The sequence below is a fragment of the Salmo salar genome, chromosome 20 (genome assembly GCF_965601325.2).
Source record: "Salmo salar chromosome 20, fSalSal1, whole genome shotgun sequence".
In the NCBI taxonomy this organism is placed as follows: Eukaryota; Metazoa; Chordata; class Actinopteri; order Salmoniformes; family Salmonidae; genus Salmo; species Salmo salar.
Window position 1 is genome coordinate 77,006,985 of NC_138310.1, and position 25,080 is coordinate 77,032,064.

The following is a 25,080-nucleotide window of genomic DNA, read 5'->3' on the forward strand; positions in this document are numbered from 1 at the left end:
ATGTGGTTCGTATATACGGGGTCGCTGTGTCACCACGCAGGGCAGACAGAGAACTGAGTTACACATCCTTTGCTTTTCATTAAATACTCTGACAGAGATAGTTCCCACTCACTGCTGGCCTGTCAGAGGGAGGATGAGCGTGGTTTACACTAACTCATCCTACCGTTGGCGTGCAGGTTGGTCCCAACCTCGAGACGCCTCCTGTTGCCGGGCGTAGTTATTATCTTTGGCAGTCGATTTATCTTGTGACTGCACAATGCAGTTTTCTAAAACCCCGACACCACTCCGCATATACATTTCACCCATATCCTGCCGTTATCTTTTAACAAGCTCTTCCACATCCCTGATTTACAGCATCTGCATTCTTTCCATATGACTCACCATCCCATGAGCCCCTTCCTCTCACACAGCAGTATGCTCTTATCATATAGAGTATAAACGTAATATTATAGCATAGCTTCTTTGTTATATTATATAGGTTATGCAAACAAATAGTTGGTCAAACCCTAACATGGCTATAGCAATTCGTCAATGGACTGAACACTAAACATATCTGTATGGTTATTGTGTTTATGGCTAGACAATTCATTGGTTATCTACTGTCAGAGTGAAGTATGGTGTTACCACATTCCGCTGCCCATATTAGGCTTAAAAATACGTCAATGGCGTCTTCTAGCCTACTCATCATACCTAACACTCCTCATGGACCCTATTAATCAGGTGTGTTCAAGCAGGGCTGGAACAAAAGCCTGCACTCCCAGTGACTCTCCAGGAGGGTTCGGCTACTCCTATTCTAGGTTCCATGCAGAGGAACAGAGTGGACTCATTAAGAAAATAGATACAATGACCAATAAAGATGTAGATTAAGATATATTTTAATCAAGTACAGTCATATATGAGGAATTACATGAATACAGAGAGACAGTGTTACGTGATCAAACAGTAAAGGTACTATGATAGGCACTCATCTGCCTTTCCGTATTGTCCACAACTCCTTCCTGTATGCATTTGGCCTCATATACATGGATAATGGATACATACAATAATAACCCACCGGGCACACACTGGTTGCATCAATGTTGTTTCCACGTTATTTCAATAAAATGACATTGAACCAAGGTGGAATAGACGTTGAATTGACAACTGTGCTCAGTGGGAAGGCATTTTGCTTGGAGGAGGGGACTAGGAGCAGGCAGGGTTGTGTATATCTCACCCCAGGTAGAGTAGCAGGCGTGTGGGGGACAGAGAAAGGACTGGCAGGGTAAACCTCTCAGAGTCCCAGGGTGTGTTTCTGCACCTGGTAACCCAGAAGGGTGTTTCCAGCCTGGACACACTCGGACACACTGGCCACTGAAACACACAACATCACCAGGACAGGCATTATTATACTGTGGCATCATGGTGGCAAGAATGGGCAAAATGTATCTTCAACACTTGTTTGAAGACAAAATACCACCAACATTGTATTGTGAATGATTATACTCAAAATGTAAATATATTTGTCATTTAAGTAATCTGGTGGATCCCTACTAGGAAATTGCTTTCACCTAAACAATTTCTTTCCAATCAGGGCAGATGAAGGACAAGAGTTGCCAGGACTATGAGTGGAAGGTGGAAGCTATAGCTACCTTTCTGAGCCTGGATCCATGAAACAGCCTTCATGGCCACAAACTGCCAATCCTCCTGAGCCTCCATCTTGAAACCATAGAGCCATACCAGGGCTAGGACCGTGGCCCACACCTCCTGGTCCACCTTAGATAGGGAGAGACAGACAGACAGATGAGAGACAGAGAAAGTAAGGGATAGAGAAAGATGATGAGAAAGAGAGAGGAAAGAGGCAGAAGATAAGGATGCTGAGACATGAGATTCAGTTCAATGGTCATCATGCCTTTGTCCAGATCTGATGGTCTTTCTATAGGACACACGTGCAGACACTCTGTGAGAGTGCATCATCTTGCAGAATGCTCATCTATTTTCGGTTCATCATGCTGCCTGTGGAAACGCCATATCAGTTTATTTCTGTGGACCCACCTGTGCAGGCTTTGGCTTGGACACCTCCTCCTCAGTCTTCGCCAGCACCTCAGCCAACGCTGCCTCCAGGACCCAGGAACCAGAGGCCTTCTGAAGGGAGATCAGCTGGAGGAGAGGGTCCCTCACAGGCTTAGAGGTTGGGGCTGGAGAGTCAAAGTCTATTGGGATTGGACAACATAATTGAAATCGAAATGCTTCCATAATGTACATTAATACCTCAACCCGAACTCTAATCCTAACCTTTGCCGTTAAATCATTGTGCTGTGCTTGAGTAATAGTCACAATAAAAATAACAATGTAGGGAGCATCAAACACAGTAACAATTTGCAGGTATTTGGAATTAGGTTAACACAGACATTAACGCCTGTCCCAAATTACCTTCTTCATCACTGTCTTCGTCACATTCCAATACTTCACAAGCACCTGAAAAAAGTATATTCCCATTAACACAAGTCTATCAATAATTGATTAATTAAATAATCTAATTACAGTTTACTTCTATCAAAAATAAATCAATATTCATTATGTGATTCCAACACTTCTGTAAAAGCTATAAAATGTGTATTGTCGAGGGCTTCCGGTGACACAACTTAGGAAATGGCTGCCTGATTTTTTGTCCTGCACATCAGTTGGGTATTTTCCCCCTAAATTCAAGTATTTACTCTGAGCATTATAGTAACTTACTTTAAAATGGAAAAGGAGAAAGTAGGAAAATGTTGTGGAGCTTCAACAATAGTTTGTAACAAGACAGGAGAAGCTAAAATCGTAGACTAAACAGAGATGGCGCATGCTAGCGCAAATAAGCTAGCAGCAGCAAAAGTATCCTAATTGTGGGATGTAGATCAGTGTATTTGGGAAACAGACACATAGAACACTGCAGTCAAGGGTGCACTTGTACAGTCTTTGAAAAGCCATCATGCACTACAAGCAAACGTGACAGAACAACAATTTTCCACATAGTAGTAACATTAGACTTTATTCCGTGGCAGAGGGCACAGAAAAAGACTCGATGCCCACATTCGTGGAGGGTCTATTCAAATAAATACTTGAAGATGACACGGACCTGGGACTCGAGAGAGCACACCGAGTTCTGGCCTTAAAACCCCCCAGCTGTGTCCCACCAAAATCCATCGTTTTTTCCCGCGCAGCCTGGAAAAAACCAGTTAACTTCCAAGGCCAACGAGTATTCTTTGATCATGACTACATGGGAGAGATACTGAAAAGGAAGTAAGGAATACACCCCTATCAAGAAGGCACTAAAAGAGAAAGGGATTCACTTTTAAACACCATTCCCGGCAAAAAAAATGTAATGGCCCGATTACATACGAGCATGCAGACGAGGCGGCGGAGGACCTGAAGTCGAGGGCCATCTCAGTGAAGTATACCGCCTGGAGAAAGTAGTCTTCACCGGCGGAAAGACTCAAGCAAGTCACCTCGGCAAGAGGACGCTCACATTCGAGAGAGACTCAGGCATTTCCAGTGAGAAGATGTAAGACACTGAATTAGATTTAACGGACTTAATAGTTACCGCTAGCTGTTAGACATATTGGGTTGTTACGGTTGACATTGCAATAGGTAAATGTCTCCCCTATTTTTCCCCACTACTGAGCAAGGGCGAGTAGCCAAAAGTACGTGCCTTTATGGACACATTATGTATGGTCAAGTTAATAACATATCTATTAGCTAACAATGAATAGCACAGTGACAACAGGGTGACAGAAAGGCATATCATGGGGAGGATTCATGATATGCACGTATGACCTATATATTTTTCTCTTGTAATTAACCGATGTGTTTAAGTGACGAAAAGGGTGCCCTTTTTATTTTCGGTTCCAACAGGTGCGTCACGGATTTTGATATTTGAGTGAGGGGCCTTTCAAACTCCAGAGGCAAGAGACAGTCCACTGACACGGGAGTCCAAATAACAAAGTATTTTCCCACTCTGGTTTACTTTTTTAGTTCATTTTTAGGTTCATATTAATCAGGCTGTTATGGTGCACAGGTTTTTTGGTATATATCGATGCGTCATCGAGAATTTAAGGTCATCAGTCTCAATGTAAACGGATTGGGAGTGCCATCAAGAGAAGTAAGGTAATAGCAAAGAAGAAAACGGGAGAGAGTTGAAATACTATTCTGGTGGGAAACTTCCTTATCCCCTCCTCAACACGAGAACTCAAGAAAATGGGATATAGGAATACCTTTTTTTCTTCTTATAAAATGGGTAGAAGGGGCATTGGAATCTTGATCCCAAATTCAGTTAACTTTGAGTTTATATCAGACATAAAAGGGTAGATTTATATTTGTTAAATGTAAACTGGATAACAAGGAATGTACATGATTTAATGTATACGTGCCTCTGGGGAGTGACATGGTCTTGTACAGGAAGGTGTTTGATTTAATTGCCACAGAAACCTCTGGCACTCTTATCTGTGGAGGGAATTTTACCATGGATTTTAAACTCAAATTAGGACAGCACAAATCAAAATAGGAAAATGAGCCTGGTTGCTAAAAAGATCAATAGGATATTACAGGATTTAGGTCTCCTTCATGTATGGCGTGACATCCACATGTCTCAGATAGGGAATATGCTTTTTACTCAGCCCGCCACACTGAATACTCCAGTTTAGACAAAATTTTTATGTACAGTACAGAAAGGCACAAGCTTAAGGATTGTAGGATCGGTCAGAGCGACTTATCAGATCATAATGGAGTTTACCCAACTCTACACCTTGATAGCAAACCAATAAATACTGTATAGAGGCTTAAAACAAGCATGCTGAATGATGGAGACTCAGAAAACAACGAGCACAAAATAACATTTTCAAAATAAAAGACCCTAAAACAAAGAAGATTACATGCAAATTGGATGAAATATAGAATGCATTTGAATCATACTATAAAAATCTGTACAAGCAACCAGAGAAAGAGCTTTTTTTTTTTACTTACTTCATCTCCACTCAATTGGGACAGAGCAACATGATAGACTTACTTCAGAAATAACCACTTCAGAAATGAATAATGCAATATCTCATCTGAAAGCAAACAAATCTCCAGGCACTAATGGCTTCCCTTCAGAATGGGCAACGTTTGATGGGACAACAAATGATCGAAACGGTTACATATTATTAAAACATTCCCCAACCAGAAACCGTGGATTGATGGCAGCATTCGCGCAAAACTGAATGCCGAACCACTGCTTTGAATCAGGGCAAGGTGACCGGAAACATGACTGAATACAAACATTGTAGCTATTCCCTCCGCAAGGCAATCAAACAAGCTAAGCGTCAGTATAGAGACAAAATGGGGTCGCAATTCAACGGCTCAAACACGAGAGGTATGTGGCAGGGTCTACAGCCAATCACGGACTACAAAATACAAACCAGCCCCGTCGCGGATCACGATGTCTTGTGCCCAGACAGACTAAACAACTTCTTTGCTCGCTTAGAGGACAATACAGTACCACTGACACGGCCCGCTACCAAAACATGTGGGCTCTCCTTCACTGCAGCCAACGTGAGTAAAACATTTAAACGCGTTAACCCTCGAAAGGCTGAAGGCTCAGACGGCATCCCCGGCCGCGTCCTCAGAGCATGCGCAGACCAGCTGGCTGGTGTGTTTACGGACATATTCAATCAATCCTTATCCCAGTCTGCTGTTCCCACATGCTTCAAGAGGGCCACCATTGTTCCTGTTCCCAAGAAAGCTAAGGTAACTGAGCTAAATGACTACCGCCCTGTAGCACTCACTTCCGTCATCATGAAGTGCTTTGAGAGACTAGTCAAGGACCATATCACTTCCACCCTACCTGACACCCTAGACCCACAACAATTTGCTTACCGCCCCAATAGGTCCACAGACGACGCAACCGCAATCACACTGCCCTAACCCATCTGGACAAGAGGAATACCTATGTAAGAATGCTGTTCATCGATTACAGCTCAGCAATTAACACCATAGTACCCTCCAAACTCGTCATTAAGCTCGAGACCCTGGGTCTTGACCCCGCCCTGTGCAACTGGTTCCTGGATTTCCTGACGGGCCGCCCCCAGGTGGTGAGGGTAGGTAACAACATCTCCACCCCGCTGATCCTCAACACTGGGTCCCCGCAAGGGTGCGTTCACAGCCCTCTCCTGTACTCCCTGTTCACCCACGACTGCGTGGCCATGCACGCCTCCAACTCAATCATCAAGTTTGCAGACGACACTACAGTGGTAGGCTTGATTACCAACAATGACGAGACAGCCTACAGGGAGGAGGTGAGGGCCCTCGGAGTGTGGTGTCAGGAAAATAACCTCACACTCAACGTCAACAAAACAAAGGAGATGATCGTGGACTTCAGGAAACAGCAGAGGGAGCAGCCCCCTATCCACATCGACGGAACAGTAGTGGAGAGGGTGGAAAGTTTTAAGTTCTTCGGTGTACACATCACGGACAAACTGAAATGGTCCACCCACACAGACAGCATGGTGAAGAAGGCGCAGCAGTTCCTCTTCAACCTCAGGAGGATGAAGAAATTCGGCTTGTCACCAAAAACACTCACAAACTTTTACAGATGCACAATCGAGAGCATCCTGTCGGGCTGTATCACCGCCTGGTACAGCAGCTGCTCCGCCCATAACCGTAAGGCTCTCCAGAGGGTAGTGAGGTCTGCACAATGCATTACCGGGGGCAAACTACCTGCCCTCCAGGACACCTACACCACCCGATGTCACAGGAAGGCCAAAAAGATCATCAAGGACAACAACCACCCGAGCCACTGCCTGTTCACCCCGCTATCATCCAGAAGGTGAGGTCAGTACAGGTGCACCAAAGCTGGGACCGAGAGACTGAAAAACAGCTTCTATCTCAAGGCCATCAGACAGTTAAACAGCCATCACTAACATTGAGTGGCTGCTGCCAACATACTGACTCAAATCTAGCCACTTTAATAATGGAAAAATTGAGGTAATACATTTATCACTAGCCACTTTAAACAATGCCACTTTATATAATGTTTACATACCCTACATTACTCATCTCATATGTATATACTGTATGCTACACCATCTACTGCATCTTGCCATCTTGATGTAATTAAATGTATCACTAGCCACTTTAAACAATGCCACTTTATATAATGTTTACATACCCTACATTACTCATCTCATATGTATATACTGTATGCTACACCATCTACTGCATCTTGCCATCTTGATGTAATTAAATGTATCACTAGCCACTTTAAACAATGCCACTTTATATAATGTTTTCATACCCTACATTACTCATCTCATATGTATATACTGTACTCTATACCATCTACTGCATCTTGCCTATGCCGTTCGGCCATCACTCATTCATTTATTTGTATGTACATATTCTGATTCATTCCTTTACACTTGTGTGTATAAGGTAGTTGTGAAATTGTTAGATTACTTGTTAGATATTACTGCATGGTCGGAACTAGAAGCACAAGCATTTCGCTACACTCGCATTAACATCTGCTAACCATGTGTATGTGACAAATAAAATTTGATTTGATTTACTGGAACCTAATACCTCAACCGCACCATTATAATCGCCAGTGGCTAACTGGGTCACCCTGACCCTAATTATCGTGGTAAAATATTTGTGCTGTGAATAATACAGTCAAAATAAAATATAAAAAAGTTTGCAAATTACATACGTTGTTTAGAGAAGAATCCTACTTGCACCAGGACACAAGAAACCAGGAGGTAAAGGACAAAGAGCAGTATTAGTAACTTCCTCAATCATTCAACACGAATCACACAAATTAAAATGTATTTCTTTTTTTAAACTTAACAAGGGTAGTTTAAACGTACCCTTCACCCTAGAGGCGAGCGAACCTTTGGCCTTCTTCTTAGCAGACATACCTTAATACAAATGAACAGTGATTGTATTAACAGGGTTTAGAATTAGTATGTTTATTATAAACTCATAAGTGATACTTATGCATAATTGAAATATGGTAATGTCCTCGAATCATGCAAATTTGTTTCTAAACTAAATAGACTTGGTGCTTACTGTTTCTTTTTCGCATCTTACACTTATTCTTTGTGCCGACCTCAAACTCTGACGTAGAGCACATAAGCTGATCAGCTTGGTCATCGAGTTCAGATAGTTTCATATCGCGCTCAAGTACCTTACCCACACTACTGCTAAAATCCCAATCTGCACAAAACATGAACACAAGATCCAGTGGTTAGATTTCCACCCACAAAAACAATGGTATTACTTTAAAGAATAAATCAGTCAATTCAATTTGCATAAGTACCTTGTATTGTTTGTTCAAATGAAATGAATCCGCAACAGTAACAATGTAACAGTGGCAAAGTAGCACAAACCTGTCAGTGAACATCCCCTTAGATTCAACACTGAGAAAGAAGGGAAAAACACAGGTCACTTGGTTACAAACATGAAGGTACAAGCACAGAACACAATGACTAAACAATGAGGATTCCGTCTTACACGTGCAGAGGGCACAGTTTGAGACACTTCAGCTCGCGGTTACCATTTATTTAGCGCTGTTTACATATCTGCATAAAATAATTTCCTTGCACAGCCTCTCCCCGTCACACAAACACTCACTCACTCGGTGTGGCGACTTGTCTGCGTAGCAGCTGTCCTTGCAGGGCCTCTCCATCTCCTTTGTGGACAGCGATGAAGGCAGTAAAGGCACTGCTCACTCCTGATTGGATGCTGAGCTCTATCACCTTCTCTTTCACTCCCTCCTTCTCCCCATCCTGCTCTCTCTCTTCCACCTCCAGGGATTGGATCAGGGTTCGAGCCCCCAGCCTGTGGACGGTCATTCTAGAGAGGAGGGATAGAGAGAAGAAGTAGAGGAAAGAGAGAGAGAGATAAGCGATAGATGTTGGAGTGGAGGGATAGAGAGATTAAGACAGTGGAGTGGGGGAGAGGAGGGATAGAGAGATTAAGACGGTGGAGTGGGGGAGAGGAGGGATAGAGAGATTAAGACAGTGGAGTGGGGGAGAGGAGGGATCGAGAGATTAAGACGGTGGAGTGGGGGAGAGGAGGGATCGAGAGATTAAGACGGTGGAGTGGGGGAGAGGAGGGATCGAGAGATTAAGACGGTGCAGTGGGGGAAATGAGGGTCGATGATAAGATGGGGGTACCCACAGTACTATTTATATCAAATCATACTACATAGCTGAAATGCATTAGGAGTGCTGGCACAGTTTCTGTTAATGGAGCATCATGGCAGTCTTGCCTGTAAATAGTGGCACATTCCCTTAATGCATCTGACCAAGGCCTGCAGTGTTGTTTTTACCCAGTGTCCTCTGCAGGCTTAAGAATGAAGCTCAGCTGGTTCTCAACAGGCTGCTTGGCCAGGCTGTACTTCACTGTCACCGAGCCCTCTGTGTCCCCTGAGCTCTGAGCGGGGGAGAGAATGAGAGAGAGCGAGAAAGAGACAGACAGAACGAGAGAAAGAAAAAAAGGAAATACAGGGTTGAGTGAAACACGTGGACCGTGACCCAAAAAATGTTGTCTTGCAAATAAGTTATGACCTTACCAGTGTCATTTCAACATTGACATACTGTATGTTAAACAGTATTAACATTCATAACAGTAGAAGGCAGAGCCCTCACCTCCCCAGTGAGCTGGGCATACAGAAGTGCCCTTTGACCCTGGAAGAGCACTCTGATTGGTGGAGACAGAGGGGTGACAGACACCTCCTTTGGGACATTCCATTTGACTGAGATGTCCACCACAGCTGGCTGCAGGGCAAACCGGAGAGACTGCATCGCCTGAGGGAGGAGTGTGAAGGAGGAAGGAGAGTGGTAAAAAATGTCATTAAAAAAGGAACGAGAAAAAGCAAGAGAGTAAGGGAGGTGATGAAAATGTTTGTAACCAATACAGCCGTCACTTTACACATGCACACACATTGATAAGCTCTTACTTTGGGCTGCATCCTGTCCTGTCCTGTGATAAACTGTGCGTGCCCTGTGGCCTGCTGGGCCACCCCAGAAATGAGAGCAGTGCTGGCCCCCTCCCCGATCCCAAAGGAGAAACACCTGACAGGGACACACCCAGGAAACACTATTATTTTTGTTATCAAATACCAAAATAAGTCTATCAACCAAATCCATATCACTTGTGTAATTTTCTTGTCCTCGTGGGGTGACTGAAAACACATAACTGTACAGGAAGAATCATCAATATGAAGGCTTTTGTTCTCACAGGGGTGAAAAACCCCTAACCTACAGAACTCTCCCACACTGCTGCTCACAGACAGGTTGGGTAGGTTTACTTTAGATTGGGTTTTACAATTCATCTTTTGAGTCAAAAAGACCAGTGGTTAGAGCTTTACTTTCCAGACAGGTGCAATGGGTTCTGTAACAAACTCTCTATTAAAACCAGTTAGTCGAATTCTTTCAGGTGGGAGGTGACAGAGCTAGCTGTGGGATCTCTGCCCCAACTAGGTAATGATAGGGGAAACAGTGCTTGTGGGCCCACCTGTGAGAACCAGCGTTCGTCTTCACCAGATCCAGGACTTCCTTGGTGTTCCCCACCTCACCGTCAGTGAACAGGAAGAGCTGTGGAGGACAGAGCGGGTATGTTGATCATGTGTCAACGTTAAATAATGTACGTGCAGCACTGAAGTATACTGAGTATGTTTCCTTAGTAACCAAAAACACAAGTCTATTTGCTGTCCCAGTAAGCCAGGCGTATTACTGTAAATACCACACTCAAAATACAGAGTAAAACCCTAGCAAACAGTGTAACTAAACATGCCCAAAGCCCAAGAGGGAATTTCCTCATGGTCTAAGACATTGGTTGCTCCCATGGGAGACCAGGATTCATATCCTGCGTGTTACACATGGAAAGGTGGGAGGAGTTTCAGGTGTTTCAGGAGGAACCTGTATGAATCACAGTGTGTAAGGTATATAGAAGGCCAATGAGTGAGATGATTAGAAAAAAATATTAAAATGATGATTCAATAACGGACAGATTTTTGTTGACCACTCAGATAGTTGACACACTAAAAAAACAAACCTAGTCAAACATGGTCCAGTGGTTCCTTTGGCGTCATCAAACATACATGACATCATCTATATTTTGGGAAACAGTCGTTATACATTGCGTCATCTATACACGTATGCATAAACAAAGCTAAGTAAAGTAGATAAAAGGACATGCAGGAACTTGTAAAGAAATGTCTGTTGGAGGATACGGTGGCAGGCTTTAGCAGAGGCATTTACATTATTGTTACCTGATAACATTGCACACAATTTATTATTTTCATCTAGATCATTTTAACTATCATTTTGGCTGGACAGCTGACGAAAAACATCATCCCTAATGTCATTGTGACACCCACAGTAAAGCAACGCATGAGGTTCTGTTTCAATGGAAGCATCGTTACAGAAAGTACAGACATTTCTCTATGGGAGTGTTTGTGTGTATATTGTTATTATTTTTATTATTATTTAACTAGGCAAGTCAGATAAGAACAAATTCTTATGTACAATGATGGCCTACCCCGGCCAAACACTAATCCGGAGAAAGCTGGGCAAATTGAACCAGGGTCTGTAGTGACGCCTCTAGCACTGAGATGCAGTACCTTAGACCGCTGCGCCACTCGGTCTAAGGCACTGTAAGGTATGTAAGGTGTATTAGCTACCTGTCTGGGCTGGTCGGGGAGGCAGGGCTGGCTGTAGATGTGTTTTAAAGGCTGGAGGATCTCTGTACCTCCCATGTCAGCCCTCATTTCTTTCACCTTCTGCAGAGCCTCATCCAAAGTCTTCTGGCTGTACTCCACACTCTTTCTGACATCCAGATAGATATACACACACAAGGTCAAAGGGTCATCACCACAACATATTACAGACCCAAGCCATGGACATTTGAATCCTTTCCCTACCTGCTGCAAATTATTCGATGTAAACATGATTTAAACAGGGGTTGGAAGGAGAAAACACTCACGAAAAGAAGGACTCATAACTGGACCCAAAGCCAATGATGTTGAAGTAGCAGCCCATGGGCAGGCTTTTCAGCAAGAGCAGCAGAGTATCCTGCAAGAGAGAAGTCCAACAAGTGTCTTTACTCTTCAATAAACCTTATAGGACAGTCTTAAAGAACTAGTACAGAGTAACCACAGTGTACTGGATTTAACTCCAAACTACCTCGTGGTGAATCCTGTGCAGATTGAGCTGTTCATTCACTAGAATAGGGTTGTGTGTGTGTGTGTACCCTGGCACTGCCAATACGGTCCTGTGACCCAGACCCAAGGTGCATGGGGCATTCCATGCTGCCAGAGCGATCCACTACGAACAGGAACTCCCCGTGTGAGGTCATAGATGACATCACATCCTTGGGGAACTCTGGGTACAAGCTCAGCATGACCACTGGGTCACCCATCAGAGAGCCTGGGGGAGAGAGAGAGAGAGAGAAAGCGTGAGGGCAAGAGAAAGAGAACGAGAGAAAGAACGAGAGAAATAAATAAGTCTCCAACAGTCTTTCTCCTTCTCTCCTTCAGTCTCACCATGTCCCTCTCTGTAAACATGGATGAAGGTAGCAGACTAGACTACTCATTGATCTCATATCCACCAATCTACAACAGAGTACACCCACCCCCCCTCACCTGGCTTGGCAGAAGCCTGTGCTGCCTCTACTATAGCAGTAGGCTGATGGGTGTCTTGGTAATACAACAACAGCTCAACGTCCCGGTCAAACTGATGACCTGCAGCCAGACTGACCTGCAGTTAGAACAACATTCAAATGAAGGCAGAGCAGTCAGAGAGGGAATTGAACAACTATGAAGGATTCTGATGGTTATTGGTGCTAGTGGGAGTGCAAGCACACAGACATACACACACACACAGCGTACACATTCATACGTACGTAAAGCAACACACTTACACATACATATGAACACACAGACACACAGTACCGTGGCTTGGGTTTTCTCTGTGTTGAGGTAGTTGAGTGGGTCCAGGGGACAGTTGGACTCTACTCTAGAGATGGGATGAGGGGACGACACATGGGCACTGAGGGACAGACTGTAGGGCACAGAACCAGCGGGCACCGAGGACACCTGGGCACTGCCACCACTACCACTGTCTGACCCTTAGAGAGAGATGGGTGAGGGAGAGAGAGAGGAAGAGAGAGGGGAGAGAGAGACGCACAGATTAGAATGTTTTTGTTCCAGCCCAGCACTAACACTCCTTTCATCTCATCAACAACTCACCAAGACCTTGATAAATTCAATAATGATTAATTCATTAAAACGGGACTGTAAATAAAGCCTGCACCCTCCCCTGTGGGTCTTCAATAGCAGGACTGAAGACCACTGCCCTATGGGACCAGGTACTGGTTCCTAGTCACACTGCTGCCCACAACGTTTTTACTTTGTTTTGCACTGCCCTATGATGTTTTAGTGGTTTGTGTCTCTATACAGGGGCCCATGTTCTTACCCTGGGGTTGGTAGCGGGGGTTGAGCACGGCGGGCAGGCAGAGCCTCAGGCCGTCGTCAGCCTGTACAGCCAGCTCTGTCACATAGTCCAGGCTGACAGAGGCCTTCTCCCCTGGAGGCAGACTACCCACACTCAGCTTGAACACGTCCGGGCTCTCATCACTCTCCTCCAATAGGAAGGCCTGCTGTCCAGAGCTCAATGCGTCATCATACTGCTCCTGTGCCTGAGGAGGGACAGAGGAACACACAGTATAGTACAGTAGCATACATCCAGGGGAAGGTTGTGTCTGACTGACACTAGTCAGGTCAATGGGGTTTGACAGAGTCGCTTTGACAAAGCAGTAGGTTGGGAACCAGTTTTACAGGGTCAAAGTCGAATACTGAGAGCAGAGAGCTGTCAACAAACATCTGAATAACTTTTGAAGCCCTGTAGGTCATAGACTGCTGGTTAAACATAAAGTGATAATTATAAGCAATGGATTGGATGTATATCGAGCCTTTCTACCAACTGAGGTACCAAAAGCACTTTACAGAGTAAGGGGGAAACTCATCTCATCCACCATCAATGTGTGGTACCCACCTGGGTGATGCACAGCAACCATTTTGTACCAGAACGCTCACCACACACAAGATCCCATGGTGGAGAGGCGAGGAGTGATATTTGCCAATTAGAAATGAAGGGATTATTAGGTTGCCATGATGGAAATGGGGCCAGGTTAGCTGGCCGGTAACATTTTACACCAAGTTTCTCTTAAAACTGTGTAGTAACGCTCTACACTAGTAACAACACTTGTACTAACATGTTATTGATTGATATTAATGTGAAATTAACCCAAATCCTGCAATAAATTATACTTTTGTAGATCTCAGAAAATGTCATAACAAATGTCTATAGTTGCATTTGTCTCATTATTGACTTGTCATCTCTCCTCACCTTCTGTTTCTCCTGAACCTCAGCCACCACCTCAGTCTGTCCTATCTTTGCGCTGAACCTGCAGACAGCAGCCTCTCCCGGCAGAGGGAAAACAAAGATGGCCTCCAGAGGGCTCTGCTCCTGGTTCTCATACTGCAGAGTGGAGCTCACGGTGGCCACATGCCCCTGCACACTCACTTCCACAGCAATACTCTTCAGAGGCACTGAGAGAGGTAGGGATGGATGGAGCAACAGATTTTATTTAGTGAAAAGCAATATACAGTTGAAGTCAGAAGTTTACATACACCTTAGCCAAATACATTTAAACTCAGTTTTTCACAATTCCTGACATTTAATCCTAGTAAAAATTCCCTGTCTTAGGTCAGTTAGGATCACCACTTCATTTTAAGAATATGAAATGTCCGAATAATAGTAGAGAGAATGATTTATTTCAGCTTTTATTTCCTTCATCACATTCCCAGTGGGTCAGAAGTTTACATACACTCAATTAGTATTTGGTAGCATTGCCTTTAAATTGTTTAACTTGGGTCAATCTTTTCGGGTAGCCTTCCACAAGCTCCCACAATAAGTTGGGTGAATTTTGGCTCATTCCTCCTGACAGAGCTGGTGTAACTGAGTCAGGTTTGTAGGCCTCCTTGCTCGCACATGCTTTTTCAGTTCTCCCCACAATTTTTCTATAGGATTGAGGTCAGGGCTTTGTGATGGCCAATACCTTGACTTTGTTGTCCTTAAGCCATCTTGCCACAACTTTGGAAGTATGCTTGGGGTCATTGTCCATTTGGAAGACCCATTTGCGACCAAGCTTTAACTTCCTGACTGATGTCTTGAGATGTTGCTTCAATATAACCACATAATTTTCCTGCCTCATGATGCCATCTATTTTGTGAAGTGCACCAGACCCTCCTGCAGCAAAGCACCCCCACAACATGATGCTGTCACCGCTGTGCTTCACGGTTAGGATAGTGTTCTCCAGCTTGCAAGCATCCCCCTTTTTCCTCCAAACATAACGATGGTCATTATGGCCAAACAGTTCTATTTTTGTTTCATCAGACCAGAGGACATCTCTCCACAAAGTACGATATTTGTCCCCATGTGCAGTTGCAAAACGTATTCTGGCTTTTTTTAAATGGCGGTTTTGGAGCAGTGGCTTCTTCCTTGCTGAGCTGCCTTTCAGGTTATGTCGATATAGGACTCATTTTACTGTGGATATAGATACTTTTGTACCTGTTTCCTCCAGCATCTTCACAAGGTCCTTTGCTGTTGTTCTGGGATTGATTTGCGCTTTGACACCAAAGTACGTTCATCTCTAGGAGACAGAACGTGTCTCCTTCCTGAGTGGTGTGACGGCTGCGTGGTCCCATGGTATTCATACTTGCGTACTATTGCTTGTACGGATGAACGTGGTACCCTCAGGCATTTGGACATTTCTCCCAAGGATGAACCAGACTTGTGGAGGTCTACAGTTTATTTTCTGAGGTCTTGGCTGATTTCTTTTAGATTTTCCCATGATGTCAAGCAAAGAGGCACTGAGTTTGAAGGTAGGCCTTGAAATCCATCCACAGGTACACCTCCAATTGACTCAAATGATGTCAATTAGCCTATCAGAAGCTTCTAAAGCCATGACATCATTTGCTGGAATTTTCCAAGCTGTTTAAAGGCACAGTCAACTTAGTGTATGTAAACTTCTGGCCCACTGGAATTGTGATACAGTGAATTATAAGTGAAATAATCTGTCTGTGAACAATTGTTGGAAAAATGACTTGTGTCATGCACAAAGTAGATGTCCTAACTGACTTTCCAAAACTATAGTTTTGGTAACAAGAAATTTGTGGCCTGTTTGATAAACGAGTTTTAATAACTCCAACCTAAGTGTATGTAAACTTCCGACATCAACTGTAAATGTGGTGAAATGTTCTGAAGTATTTATTTCATAAAAAAGGAAAAGAAATAGACAACGGAAGTAAACTATCATGTCTACTTCCAAACCGTACCTTGTTCATTCTTGACAGTTACCAATCCACAGCAGTTCACCATTTTGGCTCCTGCATGGAGAAGTCAGGTGTCATATCATTGTCCTGGTACCGGCCTGTTACTTTAATGAAGTTAATTGCCATGCAACAGTGAACAGTTAATCGTAATATGCCAAGTGTCTATGATAAATTGTTTTATAAAGGCAGCCACAGAATGCAACTACTGACAGTAGAATGAGAGTAATTGGCAGGTTCATCTAACCATGTTGGCAGGGCTCTACAACAAATGTTCCCTCTAATTTTTTGGGGCACTGAGCAAATTTCAAGTCCGCTGAATGCAAACTTGAACATTGTGAAAATTCTGTGTAACTTCCAGCTGGCGTTTAATTGTGAACACTGAGGCTGTACCCGCTTTAAGATACAGTTTCAACAGTGGCCAAGTAGGCTACTGTGGCTATTTGATCATTATGTAGGTCTACCAGAGTGGGCTACCATCAAAAACAATGGAGAAAATGTATCCCATAACATTTTAACATGGACATAGCTGTTTTATCATTCGGTCTACAGTAGCAGCCAATGAGTGGTGTTCAATGTAGGCTTCATTCCATGAGACTTTTTTAAAAAAACATGCAGAGCTTGACATTAACCGGTTTATCCAGTTGTCCTTCAGACAAGGAGGTGACAAAAAAATGTTGTGTTGTTTCGATGCAAGAAGCCACTTTTCAAAATAAAATGCATTATTATTCACAAACCATTATTACAGAGAATCAGACAAATTATGCTAACCGCTGCCTATTGGCTACTTAGCGTATTCAAGCCTGTCTCAAAGTACAACACAAACAATGTACATGGTTTGTGCTTTTGCAGGAAGCAATCACTCCCTATTGCTGACTACAAATTATCTATAACTGGGCTAATAACTCACTAACTAGAAAAGAATATGAACAAAATGTGCACACGTGGCTACATGCAGCTCTCGCTTTGATCTCCAATCAAGCGCATCTACTCAAGACCACAGCTGTAAACACAGTCCAGTTCAAAGTAAATGGCACAGATCCAAATATGGCAATGGTCTATTTGCATATAGGCCTACTGCAGCTCTGATTAGTTATGCCGCACCGTTCGGTGTAAAGTATGGGCTCAGTCGTGCGCAATAAAATCCTACTCTAATGAATTCTTCATATGACAATCTCTTGCGTAGTTCGTTTTGTTATGTTGAAATGATAGTGGGTAATATTGTGTTGATTCAATCACAATTGACACAGTAAAGGGAAACGTTGATAGTGTTAACGAACAGGGAAAACTCTAGAAAGTTGAGTGAAGTTCAGTCTTGTGGTTCTATACATGGGATGATGTACAGTACCAGTCAAAAGTTTGGACACACCTACTCATTCAAGGGTTTTCCTTTATTTTTACTATTTTCTACATTGTAGAATAATAGTGAAGACATCAAAAACGATGATATAGCACACATGAAATCATGTAGTAACAAAAAAAGTGTTCAACAAATAAAAATACATTTTATATTTTAGATGGTTAAAGTAGCCACCCTTTGCCTTGACAGCTTTCCACACTCTTGGCATTCTCTCAACCAGCTTCACCTGGAATGCTTTTTCAACAGTCTTAAAGGATTTCCCACATATGCTTAGCACTTGTTGGTTGCTTTTCCTTCACTCTGCAGTCCAACTCATGCGAAACCATCTCAAATTGGGTTGAGGTTAGGTGATTGAGGAGGCCAGGTCATCTGATGAAGCACTTCATCGCTCTCCTTCTTGGTCAAATAGCCCTTACACAGCCTGGAGTTGTGTTGGGTCAATGTCCTGTTGAAAAACAAATTATACTCCCACTAAGCGCAAACGAGATGGGATGGCATATCACTGCAGAATGCTGTGGCAGCCATGCTGGTTAAGTGCGCCTTCAACTCTAAATGAATCACAGACAGTGTCACCAGCAAAGCACCCCCACACCATCACACCTCCTCCTCCATGATTCACGGTGGGAACCACACATGCGGAGATAATCTGTTCACCTACTCGTCTCACAAAGACATGGCGGTTGGAACCAAAAATATCCAATTTGGATTCGTCAGACCATAAGACAGATTCCCACCGGTCGAATGTCCATTGATCGTGTTTCTTGGCCCAAGCAAGTCTCTTCTTCTTATTGGTGTCCTCAAGTAGTGGTTTCTTTGCAGTAATTTGACCATGAAGGCCTGATTCGTGCAGTCTCCTCTGAACAGTTGATGTTGAGATGCATCTGTTACTTGTACTCTGTGAAGCATTTATTTGATTTCCAGGTGCTGGTTGAGAGAATGCCAAGCTTGTGCAAAGCTGTCATCAAGGAAAAGGGTGGCTACTTTGAAGAGTCTCAAATATAAAATATAGTTTGATTTGTTTAACACTTTTGGTTACTACACGATTATTTCATAGTTTTGATGGTCTTCACTTTTATTCTACAATGTAGAAAATAGTAAAAATAAAAGACAAACCCTTGAATGAGCAGGTGTCCAAACTTTTGACAGGTACTTTATATCTTCTGCGCACTACTACGCACTTTAGAGGGAACATTTCTCTACACCAACTTTTTCAGTTGTTGCACAAAGCACATGATTTGGTCTCACTTTTTTTAAATTGATAATGACCTGGCCTGTGTCCCATAATGAGCCTGAATTCCATATAGAACCTGACTAATAATGACAAGCCATCTTTTAAATTAGCATGCCCTTGTGCCCGAGTAAAGATGTGACAGGAACGCGAATGACGGGTGGATCATTTCAATAGCAGGTGATTTGATCTTTCATGTGTGGGCTGAGCAAGTAGCCACAATGAAGGGTTTACACAGACATTCCCAAGACAATTTTAAAGGACTTTTTCAAATACTTAATTGTAATTTTCAAGGACCTACATTTAAAAATGTAACTATTTTAATAGCCAATAGAATTCTAAATATTTTTTAAGTAATATATATATACACACAGACAGGATAACATGTTTTAACAGGCCTACCCAATGGCATTATGAATTGACATTCAGATGATTACTTTTTACATTCTAAATATGTCAGAATAATGTGGGCATTGACTGACTAAATAGAGAGCATGCGGCTGTAAAATAGGGACCTTGTAGCAGTCATAAGGACAAATATTATGCAGTAGTCAGGCAGATAGAGGTGCAAATGAATATTGGATTTATTTACACAGCGCTGATGATGACGTGAAACATGTACAATTCAATTATATTTACAAACTACTGACTTTAAAATGTGAGCATTCAAAAAGAAAATGGCCTCAAAAGGAAAAAAATAAATAAAAAAACTGTTCTAACCATACAAGGCACATGTGGGTTCTCCTAGGCTCAAATGCAGCCTCCCCATTGAGTTATCAACATTTACATTTAAGTCATTTAGCAGACGCTCTTATCCAGAGCGACTTACAAATTGGTGCATTCACCTTATGATATCCAGTGGAACAACCACTTTACAATAGTGCATCTAAATCTTTAAAGGGGAGGGGGGGGGGGGGGGTTAGAAGGATTACTTTATACTATCCTAGGTATTCCTTAAAGAGGTGAGGTTTCAGGTGTCTCCGGAAGGTGGTGATTGACTCCGCTGTCCTGGCGTCGTGAGGGAGCTTGTTCCACCATAGGGGTGCCAGGACAGCGAACAGTTTTGACTGGGCTGAGCGGGAACTGTGCTTCCTCAGAGGTAGGGGGGCCAGCAGGCCAGAGGTGGATGAACGCAGTGCCCTTGTTTGGGTGTAGGGCCTGATCAGAGCCTGAAGGTATGGAGGTGCCGTTCCCTTCACAGCTCCGTAGGCAATCACCATGGTCTTGTAGCGGATGCGAGCTTCAACTGGAAGCCAGTGGAAAGAGCGGAGGAGCGGGGTGACGTGAGAGAACTTGGGAAGGTTGAACACCAGACGGGCTGCGGCGTTCTGGATGAGTTGTAGGGGTTTAATGGCACAGGCAGGGAGCCCAGCCAACAGCGAGTTGCAGTAATCCAGACGGGAGATGACAAGTGCCTGGATTAGGACCTGCGCCGCTTCCTGTGTGAGGCAGGGTCGTACTCTGCGAATGTTGTAGAGCATGAACCTACAGGATCGGGTCACCGCCTTGATGTTGGTGGAGAACGACAGGGTGTTGTCCAAGGTCACGCCAAGGTTCTTAGCACTCTGGGAGGAGGACACAATGGAGTTGTCAACCGTGATGGCGAGATCATGGAACGGGCAGTCCTTCCCCGGGAGGAAAAGCAGCTCCGTCTTGCCGAGGTTCAGCTTGAGGTGGTGATCCGTCATCCACACTGATATGTCTGCCAGACATGCAGAGATGCGATTCGCCACCTGGTTATCAGAAGGGGGAAAGGAGAAGATTAATTGTGTGTCGTCTGCATAGCAATGATAGGAGAGACAATGTGAGGATATGACAGAGCCAAGTGACTTGGTGTATAGCGAGAATAGGAGAGGGCCTAGAACAGAGCCCTGGGGGACACCAGTGGTGAGAGCACGTGGTGCGGAGACAGATTCTCGCCACGCCACCTGGTAGGAGCGACCTGTCAGGTGGGACGCAATCTAAGCGTGGGCTGCGCTGGAGATGCCCAACTCGGAGAGGGTGGAGAGGAGGATCTGGTGGTTCACAGTATCAAAGGCAGCAGATAGGTCTAGAAGGATGAGAGCAGAGGAGAGAGAGTTAGCTTTAGCAGTGCGGAGAGCCTCCGTGACACAGAGAAGAGCAGTCTCAGTTGAATGACCAGTCTTGAAACCTGACTGATTTGGATCAAGAAGGTAATTCTGAGAGAGATAGCAAGAAAGCTGGCCAAGGACGGCACGTTCAAGAGTTGGAGAGAAAAGAAAGAAGGTATACTGGTCTGTAGTCGTTGACATCGGAGGGATCAAGTGTAGGTTTTTTCAGAAGGGGTGCAACTCTCGCTCTCTTGAAGACGGAAGGGACGTAGCCAGCGGTCAAGGATGAGTTGATGAGCGAGGTGAGGTAAAGGAGAAGGTCTCCAGAAATGGTCTGGAGAAGAGAGGAGGGGATAGGGTCAAGCGGGCAGGTTGTTGGGCGGCCGGCCGTCACAAGACGCGAGATTTCATCTGGAGAGAGAGGGGAGAAAGAGGTCAAAGCACAGGGTAGGGCAGTGTGAGCAGGACCAGCGGTGTCGTTTGACTTAACAAACGAGGATCGGATGTCGTCGACCTTCTTTTCAAAATGGTTGACGAAGTCATCCGCAGAGAGGGAGGAGGGAGGAGAAGGTGGCAAAGAGCTTCCTAGGGTTAGAGGCAGATGCTGGCTTTAGAAAGTGGCTTTAGCAGCAGAAACAGAAGAGGAAAATGTAGAGAGGAGGGAGTGAAAGGATGCCAGGTCCGCAGGGAGGCGAGTTTCTCCATTTCCGCTCGGCTGCCCGGAACGTGAACATCCCAAAACAGGCACTTCTAAAGAATAGGTGTGGCCAGATCTTGGCGCGCAGGCCAGGTGTATCTATACATGCTCAAGCACGCACGTTCACAGATTAAACATGACGGAGAAACCAGACACATGATCTCCAAAATTGACACAATCACCATTGCAATGCACACTGCCCTTACCCACCTGGACAAAAGGAATACATATGTGAGGATGCTGTTCATCGACTACAGCTCGGCCTTCAATACCAGAGTGCCCTATAAGCTCATTACAAAGCTGACAGCCCTGGGTCTGAACTGGGTCCTGGACTTCCTGACAGGTCGTCGCCCCCCCCAGGCGGTGAATATAGGCAACATTACCTCCTTGACATTGATTCTCAACACGGGGGACACAAGGGTGCGTCCTCAGTCCCCTCCAATATTCCCTGTGTACCCACGACTGCGTGCCTAAAATAGTTCCAATTCCATTGTCAACACGACAGTAGTAGGCCTGATTACTAATCAACTACATGACAGACTACAGGGAGGAGGTAGGCACTCTGATGGCGTGGCGCCATGTAAACAACCTCTCCTTCAACATTAGCAAAATAAAGCAGTTGATTGTGGACTTCAGGAGGAACCAGACTGGACAAGACTTCATCCTCATCAACAGGGGTGACATGGAGACCGGCGAGGCGCTTGTATGGAAAACCAAGTTGACCGCGAGGCGCTTGTATGGAAAACCAAGTTGAACCAAACATTTGATGTCTTGCTCATAATAACCGCACACGGTTTTACCTCAACAAGTACAACAGACTAGCGCAACACCCTTCAATTGAAACAGTGGGAAACAAAATGAAAGCGGCAACATCTATCATATAAACTGATCTGAAATGAAATCACAGAATAATTATATTGGAGCAGTAGAACTTCTAAATCTGCTACCATAACTTCAATTACTTTTCAAGGCCAAAATATCATTTAAGGTAGGCTTATTCCGTTGACTGAATTTGGCATTGCAAATATTCAACCAACACTTTATAACACTTTCAACGCCACTCAACAACCAAACGTTTGAAAGCTGTGCATTCTCTATTCAAGAGAGACTATTGCAGGGTTCCCTAACTTCAATTTTCATTTTTTTATATATTTTTAATTGTTGGAAATAAAACTGAAAACAGCAGGAAATGAGCTCCAAGTGATTTTAATTTTGGACATCCCAAGTATTCTCACGCATAATAGAGAAACCCAAGTGATTGTACTCAAATGTATGCAAGGTTTCAAATGATTGTTTTAGTGAAATATATCTGTTTGGGATTGGTGCAGTCAATATGCAATCTTCAAATGATTTGTAATTATGTTACGGTCCACGACCATCTGCTCAAGAAAAATATCAGCCGTGGCTGAATGTAGTTGATGATCTCTGATTTATATGTGTGCAGCGCACTTGTGATTAATAATCGGGAATCCATGTATTTTAATCAATTATATAGCCTAGATTAAAAATAGCATTATCACAAGAACATTTTTTCTTTACTGGCACTGACAGTCAATGTTGCACTGGAGTGTTTAGCCTAACTGTGCAGCCCTCTATGTGGAGCCCTGATGCACACGGACAGGGGTATTCCCGTGCTGTTTTTGCTTCTTCAGAAAGTTGGTTTCATTTTGGTCAATTGCACATTGCTGTTTGAATAAATCATTTCATTTTAATAAAAATTTCAAAAGCTAATTGTGAACTAAAAACTACCGTGACCAGGTACATTTCTCAGTAGCACCATTGTGACCAATTAAAAATGTGTGTCGCACTGCCAAGTCAAATGGTCACAAATACAACTGTTCTGGTCGCAGTATCGAGCCCTGGTTGATCATGCGCCATAACTGCTGCTTGCTGACAAAGAACATTGCTTTGTACAGTAATACAATACTGGTCTTTCCAGAACAGACTGTAATTCCTCATACAACAGATGCTTTGTGTAAAAATGGACATTTCCAAGCCTGAAGTTATTGTGAACAACAAATAATTAAATCACAGCAGCCTGATGCAATAACGTCAATATCTGTCCATCCAGTGTAATCTCTGGTTGAACTGGTGAAATAGGATGGAATGCAATAGTCAATATTGTCAGGAGGTAGGCCTACCTGCCACTTGGAGGTCAGGTATTTCATTTGTATTGTTATTGTACGGCCCTGAGCATTAACGTCCAACAATTCAAACTATATGTTGGATAATCATTGACATGAATGACACGTGACTATTGCTGTCTCTTGCTAGGCACATCAGGTTCCATCATGACTGTTAGGGTTAGGGGCAATTGTAGCACAGTAATACAATGATCCTGAGCCAAGCAGCCAAATTATGAGTACAAGTGATTTTAACTTTAAGATGGTATGAATTATACAAATAATACATGTAAATAGCCTTGCTGTCCTGTAGAGCAGTTGTTTCCCAACCTTTTTCGGTTAATGTACCAACAAGAACATTTTGTTCTGTCCAGAGTACCACTGAAGCACCCCCAGAAGTGCATTTTACCAGTTAGCATATGGTCTCATGAGTCTTCTCAAGTACCCTCTGCGGATAAGCCAAGTACCCCCAGTGTCTTATATCAAAAAAAATGACAGGACTAGTTCAAGTGGTCTCTGCGGATTAGAATAAATAAATAAAAAACACACACAAAATCACAATTGCCCCCGGTCTCCTCAACATGACTCATTTCTAACGTTTCGCACTCCTGAACACACCCTGAGGCGTGGTCTCTTTGCTTGTTGTTCTGCACAGTCATTGCGTCCATTCTAAAAACCTAAAACAAACATCCCAAAAATAAGGACAGTGTGATATGTGGATGATATCGAATTGAATGGCTATTTCTTGCCACCGACAATCGTAAGCAAAGTAGGTTATACGTAATTTCGAAATATGTCTGATAAAATGTACAGTATTTTGAGAACCTGAATGCTTTCACATAAATAGGCGAATCATCCTATAAACGACGCAGTTATGTAACATATTACCTTTACATATGTGATATGCTAGTTTTCAATGATTTCCTTTTACTGGTCCTGGAGATAGAATCCCACAATTTCTACTTCCGTGTAGCGTCAATATCCGAGTAGGCTACTTCTTCCTGGTTTATAAAGATAAACGTCAATAGAAAACATTGCGCAATCAACTCATTGGCCAGTGTTCATAGTCACGCCTGCTATCTTCCTTACCATTGGTGAAAAGACACATTGGGCCTATTCAAACAATCGTTGTTCTTGCGTCTGTTGCGCGGGTTTTTAATACCTTATAATGCTTTAAACGTATTATTAGACATTTATTTCTATTGGCTATAGCAAT

General features: G+C 43.5%; 1 protein-coding gene across 5 annotated transcripts; it reads right to left on the bottom strand.

Annotated features, from left to right (window-relative positions):
* Positions 1–857: 857 nt before the first annotated feature.
* Positions 858–24,884, bottom strand: LOC106581329 (von Willebrand factor A domain-containing protein 5A). Of its 5 annotated transcripts, XM_082966729.1 has the most exons (22): positions 24,753–24,884; positions 16,391–16,441; positions 14,400–14,602; positions 13,467–13,689; positions 12,944–13,119; positions 12,635–12,749; positions 12,244–12,419; positions 11,977–12,065; positions 11,675–11,819; positions 10,507–10,586; positions 9,950–10,064; positions 9,639–9,797; positions 9,320–9,423; positions 8,624–8,841; positions 8,376–8,405; positions 8,056–8,202; positions 7,854–7,904; positions 7,697–7,714; positions 2,410–2,454; positions 2,032–2,189; positions 1,629–1,752; positions 858–1,350 (listed from the first exon to the last, which is right to left on the bottom strand). In XM_082966729.1, the coding sequence occupies exons 2-22, from the start codon at positions 16,431–16,433 to the stop codon at positions 1,271–1,273; spliced, it is 2,499 nt and encodes an 832-aa protein (XP_082822855.1). In that variant the 5' UTR covers positions 16,434–16,441; positions 24,753–24,884; the 3' UTR covers positions 858–1,270. The 5 variants fall into 5 exon arrangements, 4 of the variants coding, with proteins under 4 accessions (XP_082822855.1, XP_082822857.1, XP_082822856.1 ...); XM_082966731.1 differs by lacking the exon at positions 8,056–8,202; XM_082966730.1 differs by lacking the exon at positions 7,697–7,714.
* Positions 24,885–25,080: the final 196 nt, after the last annotated feature.

What these genes read in the sequence shown, in the direction of transcription:
- LOC106581329 (XM_082966729.1), bottom strand. Translation starts at nt 16,433, where the DNA reads ATGGTGAACTGCTGTGGATTGGTAACTGTCAAGAATGAACAAG. An exon ending in AGTTATGAGTCCTTCTTTTC is followed by an intron (nt 11,820 to 11,976) that starts GTGAGTGTTTTC and finishes TCTGGATGTCAG; the next exon opens with AAAGAGTGTGGAGTACAGCC. An exon ending in ATGGATCCAGGCTCAGAAAG is followed by an intron (nt 1,351 to 1,628) that starts GTAGCTATAGCT and finishes TGTGTGTTTCAG; the next exon opens with TGGCCAGTGTGTCCGAGTGT.